The sequence below is a fragment of the Diplotaxodon limnothrissa genome, linkage group LG9 (genome assembly GCF_057381915.1).
Source record: "Diplotaxodon limnothrissa isolate DT_005_m linkage group LG9, D_limnothrissa_male_GT1.1, whole genome shotgun sequence".
Taxonomy (NCBI): domain Eukaryota; kingdom Metazoa; phylum Chordata; class Actinopteri; order Cichliformes; family Cichlidae; genus Diplotaxodon; species Diplotaxodon limnothrissa.
This window is the reverse complement of record NC_140604.1, coordinates 34,910,643-34,921,178: the sequence shown is the minus strand read 5'-3', so window position 1 is coordinate 34,921,178 and position 10,536 is coordinate 34,910,643. Positions and strand designations below refer to the sequence as shown.

General features: G+C 45.7%; 1 protein-coding gene across 1 annotated transcript; it reads right to left on the bottom strand.

Annotated features, from left to right (window-relative positions):
- Window positions 1-4,365: 4,365 nt before the first annotated feature.
- rmc1 (regulator of MON1-CCZ1) lies at window positions 4,366-10,536 on the bottom strand. The gene is made up of 20 exons (XM_085362548.1): window positions 10,335-10,536; window positions 9,798-9,874; window positions 9,257-9,341; window positions 8,866-8,922; window positions 8,701-8,787; window positions 8,250-8,390; window positions 7,931-8,034; window positions 7,759-7,848; window positions 7,556-7,661; window positions 7,353-7,461; window positions 6,978-7,022; window positions 6,851-6,904; window positions 6,478-6,606; window positions 6,045-6,151; window positions 5,840-5,959; window positions 5,678-5,755; window positions 5,499-5,603; window positions 5,276-5,344; window positions 5,111-5,198; window positions 4,366-5,025 (listed from the first exon to the last, which is right to left on the bottom strand). Exons 1-20 carry the CDS (start codon window positions 10,431-10,433, stop codon window positions 4,808-4,810), a joined length of 1,968 nt encoding a protein of 655 aa, XP_085218674.1. The 5' UTR covers window positions 10,434-10,536; the 3' UTR covers window positions 4,366-4,807.

The following is a 10,536-nucleotide window of genomic DNA, read 5'->3' as shown; positions in this document are numbered from 1 at the left end:
TCAAAATTTCATGTCTTGATATCTCTGCTTTTACTGAGTAGTAACCTTAAAAATCAAGATACTCAATAGTACTATTCAATTTTTGAAATATCTAAACTGAACTGTTAAAATTTTGACACACCTTTTACCTGGCGATTACTTTTGTTTTATTATTTTATTATTATTATTTTTTCCTGAAGGAAACAAGCTTCCATACATAGTTACTTTAATATAAATCAGTGCATTATTTATTTGAAGTTTAAAGGCCCGGTGCTTGAAAATGTTGACGTTTGCTGCTGGATAAGTCGTATGGAATTGAGGGTCTGCGTCTACTAACAACACTAGTTTGGGACTGTAATTACTTTCTGCTATTTGAAGAAAAAATAATGCCTGATGTTAGCTGATCTGTTCATTCTCCAGATTATAAATTGCCAAATGTCATTTCCAAACTACTGAAGCAGAGTTACCTTTCTGAGGATATCTTTGCCCTTCCAGCATTCGCAAAACCATTATTGAGCTTTTGTTAAATTTTTATTGAGTTCATACTGTGATAACCTCTGTTGCTGTTTTATCGCCCAGCCCTAAGGTGGATTTGTGGTTAAGAATTTGGCATTATAGACAATCAGTTCATTTTCAAAATGATCCCTTTAGCTGTACGTTGAAAGAGGAGCTAAATGAAGGGGTGAGAGGGATGGGCGGATGGGTCGGTTGGAGTGGGGGTGAAATCACGACACTATTTTGTGTTCCCGAACTGTATTACCCGCTGCACAAACACACACAAATAAAAGGGCTAACGTCACCCCTGGACCAGCCTATCCAAACGAACCCATAACATCAGGGCTATTGATCCTGATAGCATGTATATGTTTTCTTTTTCATGTAAAGATTGATAATACTTAATAATCTTGTACAGATTCTTTTTTCTTTTTTTTTTTTTTTAAAATATCAAGCAACCTCATAAGCAAATCAAACCTCAGCGGCTCATAACGGAACTGTAGGCCAGCAGCAGTCAGCCATTTACTCGAGATATATTGAACAACCACAACTGAGCTGACTTGTAGCTGCCGTTAAGTGGCACTAACAACTTCCAAAACTACTACTACTATTAATACTATTAGTAATATTAGCATGGACTGTCGTAACACAATCAAGAGAGAAAGGGAGTCAGTTTCCTCCATTCTGTAATGTTTATATTTTTGTCAATACATCAAATCATTTGGGCCTCACAAACGTTTAATGAAATTTAGAAAGCTAAAGTACGATAAAAATGTAGAATTTCCCTTTTTGAGCTGTTAATGAATAAAAATTAAATATTAGTTTCTTTCAAAGCAGAGCGAGTCCCAATACAGCATTCATTCCTCCGTTATTTTCAGCAGCTAACATCTCATCTAAAGCTGTGAAAACTACAACTAAAATTTATACATTTGCATTTAGATCATTTTGATTTGGAAAATATGAAGATGATCAAAAGCGTTTGTTTGGCTTTTCCTCCTGTTTTAGTGCCTTAGCAGTTATGTTGTTGCTCAAAATTGAAAAAAATTATTAAAGCTTGTAGGCTAGTGGCTAACAATAATCCATCATGCTAGCTAGCTTACTAGCTTGTTTATTTTTAGCTTAGTCAGCATCGATTGATTAACGCATTTGAATCATGTTTAATAAATTTAAAAAACAAACAAACTATGGAGCAGATTATGGAAGAAACTAGCTAAAAGTTAGCTAAAATGCTAACACCCGGTCTTTTTTTTTTTTTTTTTTTAAATAAAGATAGCGTCGTCTAAATAGTTTGTCAGCGGCTTAAAATTTTCCATAATTGAAGCATTTCCTCAGAGTTTAATAGAATGTATCAGCATTTCCATAGATTTACTTCAGTAATGTTTTTTAAATGAATTTGTTCCTAAGATAGATTGGTGATTTTTTTTTTTTTTTTTTTTGCAACTTTGCCACTCTAGTCAAAGCGAGTAAAGTTAACCATGATGTTAATCACAGTTGAATTAATAAGTTTCGTGGCCGGGAGGAAATCCTCCCTTTCTCTCTGAACTGTTTCCTGTTTTGTTAGCTCCCTCTGTGCTCCCTCTGGATTACGTGTGTGTGCGCACGGCCATATGAATACTGGACTTCCATTCGAATGCACGTGGACTGTTTTTAAATGTATTTATTTGGAGCCCAGGCGAGTGTGTGTGTGTGTGTGTGTGTGTGTGTGTGTTTAGTTTCTACAATGACTTGAGAAGAAGCCATGTATTAAGAGTATCACATTTATGCTGCAGAACTGTTTTGAGAAACTGATGGTTTGTGTCGTGGACTAACCGGCTCACCATAGGTGCAGCGGGCCGGGGTGCGAATCGGACTAGCAATAAGAATCCCTCTGAATCCAAAAAGCTTTATGTAGATCTCCTGTATATGAGTTGAGAACAGATTGTTTGGGTCTATTGGTTTTATTGTGTTGTTAGTTTTTGTTTCTTATTTTTTTCTCTATGATATATAAATGCGTATAAAACTGTGAAAATCCATTGTGTTCAGTTAAAGGGTGACTTTTAGGTTAGGTTTTTGTTTTTTTGCATGTTAATCTAATTTGTTCAATTATGGATGATTTCTCTTTTCTCATCACTTCTTGTGCTACACACACACACACACACACACACACACACATATATGAAATTATATATAACCTCGCTCTCAGGGTCTTTCACGAATCCATATTCAAAATGCTTCATGTTCTTATTTCCTGAGTTGCAACTTGTCCTGATTACGTTGTCTCTCTTTTTTTTTTTCTTTTTAATGAGTCAGAACTGTCAATCACTACATTTAGCACTTGACTGTGAACTCGTCAAAAACAAATGTGTGGTTGGACTAAAAGACAGACTCCCCCCCCCCTCCTTCCACACACAGATATTTGGTTGAAGTCCTCCTCTGGTTCGGTTTCGCCCTCCTGTGTAATGTTGCGTCCCGGTCAGAGGTCAAAGGGAACGTCAGAGAGGAGATTTCTAAACACACTCGCACAAATGCTGGACCTCAATCAGAAAGCATTAAGACACAATCGTCTGGAAAAACGTTGATTTCTTTTCCTCTGTGGTGGTTTCCCTCGTCTGTCCTCTCAAACATGACAGTGTTTCACAAAGTCAAGAGATGTAAACCTGTTCTGTATTCAACCCAATAAGAGAAAGCAATAAAGAATATATCAAGGAAAGGTGTGTGAATCAAAGACCGTCCACGGCTTTTTTGTCACAAGTGTTTAAATGACAGTTTTAGGAGGCAAATGTTATGTAAAAAAAAAAACAAATTCCAGTCTAGTTATTGTAGAAAACATCTGATCTTATTCAGTTCATATTTACACTACATTGCATTGTGTTCTTTAACGCTGTAGTGTAGTATTTTTGTGGGATAGGAGGGTTTCTATCAGATTCCTAAAGTTTTATTTGTCGTCTGATAGACATACTTCAGTGTTGAGTAAAAGTACAGCAGAGGACGTAGAGTTGGTACTCTTTTCTGCATCTTGAAGGACCAGAGTCCCTGTAGAAGCACGTTTTGCCATGAATCTATGGATATATCTGGGTGATGACACTGAAGTGTCAATCTGAATGATTAGAGATCAATAACTTTAACATCTGAATCTGGCATGTACAGAATCATCGACCAAATCTGACGAAACAAACTTTTAAAGTTTCCTTGCACATGCAGCCACACCTTAGGCGAAAGTCTCGGCCCACGCCACATTTCTTTGCCTGGGAAATGGAAGGAGCCGTTTACTGAAGCATCTGCAAACATACGTGAAGCCACAGCATATGAGACAAAAACGGAGTAGAGAGACTTCTCAAGAAGTCCGCAGCCTGAACTCTGAGGCAGCTTTCTTTCAGGAGCAGCTCTCCAGCCTTAAAGGACATTCAAAGCTTTTCTTTAGCTTTCAGCCGTCTGTCGATGGCGCCACACTGCTTCAGTCACGCTGAGGTTTGGGCTCTGGGGGGCTGATGATGGACTGCAGTGCAAAAGAAAAAAACTGAACTGACGATCAGACTCTTTCCAGATGTTACTGCACGCGACAGTCTGATGGTGCTTTGTTCATAATGCCATCAGATTTTAACGAGATGTCCAGACTAAACCCAAACTCTCCTTCATACACGTCGATGGTTGGAGCCAAACATTTGAAATTTTCGCCTATCAGTTAAAAATGTTCTGGTACAAGAACTGAAAATGGAAACCGGGACGCTGTGTGATCCTCGTGCTGACAGGTGTAGCTCAGAGCAGCTCTGCTGGTTGGAGGTTCGACTCCAGGCTGCAGTCATGAACCCAAAGCTGCTGAACGTTAGAGAAAAGTCCTTCAGTGGCTGAGGTGTGTGTGAGGACATGGATGGAACTGACAACGGATTTTCAGTTAAACCTTTATTAGCTGCACACAGACATGTTGGATTTCATGACATTAAAACCTGTTCATGCACAATAATTCATCTTTATCTTACAGAATATACACCTCACATTCACCCCACAAACACACAGCGGTGCAGGCTCTGGCCCCTCCCACAACAGCTGATATCAGAGCGATATCAGGATCACCTGTGCAGGTAAACCCGACCGCATGAAGGTGTTAGAGCCGCAGAGGAGGAAGATTTTAGCAAAAGCAATCATCATAAATTAACACATCCTGTTAACATTTAAGGTGGAGCAGCAGGGATCGGGCCACAGTAACACCACCTTTTCTTAACCCTGGGGGCGGCATGCTAGGATGCTCTGTGGCGTCACACTCTCACGGTTTCCTGCAGCAGGACACTCGTGTGCACGTGAACGTACGCGATGATTTGCGTCCCATCGAGTCGTCTCCTCGCCACGGAGACCGGGCTCACACGGTGGAGGGCTTCATCAACGCCTGCTCCCCAAACAGCTGCTTGAAGTGAGCCACGTGCTCCTCGCAGTGCTCACCTGGGTTGAAGGCGGGGCTTCCCCTGAGTCGCTGGTTTCTCTGCTGGAACGACCTAAACACCGTGTAGAACAGCATCTGGTCTCCGGTCTGCTGCGCCGCGTCCAGGAACTTCCGCGCAGACGCGTTGTCGTGGCCACCTGCGCCGGGAGAAACACGTCAGGGCGAGTTTGCGTTAAACACATTCGTGTGTGTGAGGAAGGAAACGCCTCAGGATCAACGCACCGACGCTGCGGATGAATCTGAGCGCGCCCAGAACCTGCTGCTTCGACAGCAGAACCTCGATGATCTCGTCGTTGGCCGTGGACAGACGCTGTGAACGCAAACAGGAAGTTTACAGCGATGAACCAATGAAATGACCACGTGAAGGTTTTTAAGCTTGTTTGGTACCTTCAGCATGTCCAGGGACAGCTGGTGTGCGGGTGGGTACGTGCTCTCCAGAGACAGCAGCAAACACGCCTGAGAGGACACAATTCAACAATGAGACACTGAAACGATGGACGTAACCAGCACGTCGAGGAAGACGAGCTCTACTCGGGCTCAACGGGAGATGAGGGGCGTCGACAGACCCGCAGACTCGGCGTCTCAGGATGAGCTCCTGGTTTGAACTCACCAGAGGTTTGGAGTCGCTGAGGACGTGGTACTGCAGGAACTGGTGCAGCATGTAGAACAGGTTGTGTTGCACCAGCGTCTTGATCACCAGCTCGTACAGGTAATGCTGGAAAAAACCATTACAGGTGTTACCAGGACCAGTAACAATCCCAGCCTGCTCGCGTGGCTCTGCTGAGTTACCTGGACGGTGATCTGGAACTGGTTCAGAGAGCGGATGTACTCCATCAGCACGGCGATGATGAACTTGTGGGAGACGCCCTGCGGGCACAGAGCAGGAAGTTCATCACATCACCTGGCTTGAAAACGTTTGGGTGGAAACTCACAGGAGCCCGTGCGGCGTACCTTCCTCTCCGTGAACGAGGACAGGACGTGCGTGTACATGTCCGACTGGTCGATGACGGCCTGAGTTCTGACCGGACGCTTCTGGGCGGCGCTTCCTCGGCTCGGTCCGGACTCCATCGCCTGCAAACGGGGAAAAAAAAAAAAAACCCTGTTAGAAATCAGATCAGGTGACTTTAGGGAGCAGGAAGCTCCGTGGGTGCCTCACCTGAGTGTAGCTCTGCTCCGCCTCCAGGTAATCTTTGTACACCTGGTTGAGTTTGTCAAACACGGTCGCCACAACAGGAAGACTTCCCTTCTCGCCGACCTCCAGAACTGCAACACAGACAGAAGAGTGGGACTTTGGCTCGTGGCACAGCTCGCCGTTCAGAGGAAATAACAGCATGAATGTGCGAACTACAGGTCGAGCTGCTGCCTCAGATTGTGCCTGGTGTTACTGGTTTCACTGGTTTCTACATCCCCTCAGTCCTGGCTCACAGCTTATTTTATGTTTTACGGAGCATCAAAGCAGAAACGTCGACCCAGAGGAGCAGCTGGATCCTCAGGTGAGTCGCTCTGGTTTTCTTCATAACCAGAGCGCCGTCTCATCATCAGCTTCGATTTCTGATCAGAGTAAAGACGAGCGGCGGTTAGATACGCACTCTGCGAGCAGACCGACAGGATGACCATCTTGCACTCTCTGCGCCGTAACAGGAAGTCCATCAGTTTGCCTTTGTCCTGCAGCAGGTTGACTGTGGGCGGCAGCTTCACCTGCAGGTACCACAGGTAACCTGAAACAGCAGAAATGATGCTGTGGATGGTGGAACAATCATTTTTAGTCCGTTCACAGAATTGTTGTTTGACTTATGTGCGAGAAAATGAAACGTCTCTGACGTCGGGCTCAGATAAAACAGGATTTCCATCAGGGCTGCTCTACTGCAGGAGACGCCTGGACTGAACTTCAACCCCACCATGGATTCACCCTGAACGTAGCATTAAGTGTATTTTCTCCATTGTGCGTTTGCGTTTGCTCACCTTCGCTGGCGCTGATGATGATGTCTGGCTGGAAGACGCTCCAGGAGGAGGAGTCTGGAGTGACGCTGAGGAAAAGAAATGCCTGAGACTGGCAGCGAATCAAACATTTACTGTGAGGAAAGGATACAGAGCTGACACGGCACCGGAGGCTGCGAAGGAACGGCCGCCGGCCCTGCGGGGAAGACGAGAGGACGGTGAAGAAGAAGCACAGCTTCACAGCAGAGCGTCACCTTCACGACTAACTAAGCAGCATCGTCGATAAACAGCAGAGGTCTGCAGTCGGTGCCAACCTCACGCTTTCGATGCTTTGCTCCTCTCAGCTTCACTTCTGTTTCACAGCTACTTAAAGGCGCAGGTTCGATTCTGTGCTCTTCTCACGGGTGCCTGTAACTCCTCTGCTGTTAATCACATATTTCCTGTTCAACTAACTCATTTCATCTATTCAAAGCTGAACGTTTGCAGTTCGATCACATCTTGATTCATTGGTAGCTTTCGTGCGTACCTGACAGCGGGATCCTGTAGGGGTGGATGGACCTGGCGGGCAGGACGGGCTGGTGGATGTTCAGGGCACAGTCGGGCTCCTTCAGCTTGATGTCGAAGATCAGCGAGGTCTGAATGACAGAGCATGAAGCCGGTTTAACAAAAACACCTGAGATCATCAGCTCCACCGTGCCCGGCGCCTCAGAGGAAGGACGGGGCTCTAACCTGCGAGCTCTGGTGATGAACCACCACCAGGTTGTCGACGATGTTCAGAGCGAACTTGCCCGTCGTGTTCAGCTTCAGCACGTGACTCTTCTTACAGGAACCTTCCCTGAGCCACACAGAGGGAACACGAGAGCCTGGATTTAAAGCGTCAGCGCGTTTTAAAGCTCCAGTCCAGCAATCAGCAGACGCTGCGGAGCGTTTACCTGGACAGGTGGTACAGCACCACCTCTGCACTGGGACTGTTGGCCGTCCTCGAGTGATGCTTCAGGTACATCACGTACAGCTGACCATAGCTGCAAACACATAGTTAAGTCATTGTTGTTGTTTTTTTAAGTGCAGCACAAACAAAAGAAAATAACCCAGCCTGTGAATTACATGGTTGCCATGGCGATGTCTCTCTCCGACAGGCTGAGTTTGGCAGGTTTGGGGACAACCGGCAGCTCGATCTCAAACTTGGACATCTTGGACATGGTCCCGTTCTGGAACAGCAAAACAAAGTTTCCTCACATCAGCTGACCTCGACTGCAGGTGAAGCCACGCCCACTCTAGAAATGATCCATTCAGGATGCACAATGAAGCGATGTGGATGTGCTGCTGCACAGAAACGGCCTCTAAACCGACCAATGAACGCACGCACACTGAAATCAAAATGACGAGCTTTGTGTTGCTATAGCGACGTGAGTATCCGCCTCACCCTGAAGGCGAAGGGCTGCAGGATGTTCCCCTGCACGGTGGTGGACAGCAGGATGACGGCGGTCTCGGGGCAGTACTGGTACCAGTTCACGTTGATGCTCTGACTCTTCAGCAGCTTCAGGCTGCGCTTGTCTGGAAACACCTGAGCACACAGGAGGTCATGACATCACAGCTGAACAGGTAAAGCTCAGGTGAGCCTGAGGCACACACAGACACTTTTCACGTTTATCGTCTTAAATGACGAGAACCAAAGTGCCAGGCATCAAACTGATGTCACTTCCTGTTTGTCCTTGTAGAACGCACACATGGAGATGAGACGTTTCAACAGGTCAAACACTGAACTGTTCCTTTGAACTCTCCAATCAGAGGACATTGTATGAAGATTTGAGTCACATGACCACGCAGAGCCGAACACTCAGCACAGCTCTCTGTGGGCGAGCTGTTCGGGTTACCTGGTAAAACTCGATTCCCTGGTCGGTTATGAAGACGACCTCGTTCCAGTTGGTCCAACAGAAACCTAAAATGCTGGCGTTCTTCGTCTGCGGAGCGACACAAACATCATGAGCCCAGTTCGTCCGTCAGCAGACGGCCTGCAAACAGCAGGAACTGCAGCGTACCTTACACTCCTGACTGAACTCTGTGTGCGGGTAGTCGGGGATGAAGTTGATGAAATCCTGCCAACACAAAAACAGCGTTCGCCCGGATCAGAAACATTCAAAACAGAAACGTCACATTTGAAACCATCGCTAACCAAGCATGCGTGACCTGCATGACCAGAAGGAAAAAAATAACAAACATTTACAATAAAAACTGAACTTCCAACAAAAAATTCAACATTTACAAATAAAAAGGTTTGTATCATAAATTCTCCACTAGAGGCAGAGGCACAGTTTTATCAAATAAGTGTGCAGGATTTTAGAAACGAGACCACAATGAGGCGAAATAAGGCAGGAGCCCCGCCGCTCCTCTGCGCCTATTAAGACCATGTCTGAGTGTCCCTGAACTCACCACAGACTTGGAGGTTCTCTGCACAGCCAGGATCTTGTTACCGATGGAAAACTTGATGCATTTTACTTCTCCTTTATCGTCCATCCTGACGAGTCAAACACACAGTTTACATAAGCATTCCCGTTTTACTGATCTAAACACTGCCAGTGAACGCATCGCTCCAGTTTCGGCCTCTCCAGTCACTCTGACCTCTGACCTGAAGGCTTTAAAGACCCAGCAGCAGCATGAAGCCGAGAGTTTCAGTATCTGGGACAAGTTATTCAACTTTCAGAGCGTCGTCAGGCATTGGGGAGATAACCTAAACCCACTTTAGATGGAACTTGCACACATAAAGGAGGGGGGGGTCACAGGGAAGCGTGGGTTTGAGTTGAAGAACACCTTCCAAAGCATACCCAGCTGTGTGCAACGCCTTCATTAGCATCTCCAGGCCCGGCTTCAACCACCAAGAATAACCCAGAGCTGTGAAGGTTTACCCTCATGTGGCGACAGGTACAAATAAAGATTAAAAACACGGACGTGCTTTATCTTTAAATCCACGAACCTGAAGGCGACGCTGCTCTTGTCATCAGGACCTTTAACCACCACCCCGGTGGCTCCACCTGAACGCACTGCGAACACCTGGAGAAAGAAAACAGATGTCGGACAGCTGCACACAGGTGTGTTTAATATAACACGCAAACACCAGAGCGGTGTAAGTCTGAGCAACTTTTACTGACACAAGAGATGAAAATGTCCTCTATCACTCAAATATGGCGAAGAAGAGGCCACACCTGTAAAAACGAACCAAACAAAATGAAGCATGTTTGGGAGAATTTCACGTCAGCTGATCGTGGTTCAGATTAATCGCAGTTTAATAGCAGCTGACAGTGAGTGAAGTCCTCCGGGTTACTTCTTATTTTTCATAGTCAGAGCTTAATTTAAGCCAGTTAACATCCTAAATAAAATAATCAATTATTAAATATGTTTTAAATAAACTCCACTGTCACATTTTACCGGAAATGTTCCAGTTTTTGAACTTATTCATTTAAATCCGCCGGCAGAAGTTTTGCTAGCTGTTAGCTGTTAGCCGTTAGCTCACCTGCTTGTTGGCCTCGTCGAAGAAGACGTTGTTGACGCTCGAGGCATGTTCGAACTGCACGGGGTTCTCGCTCAGCTCCAGGTAATGCTCCTCGGCCATCCTTCGCACCTGGCCGCCGCTTTATTTCGCAGGTTTCCGCTCGGTTCTGCCTCCAGACTCCGGCCTCTGATCGCGGAAGAAGAGCGAAGCAACCGGCCAGAGA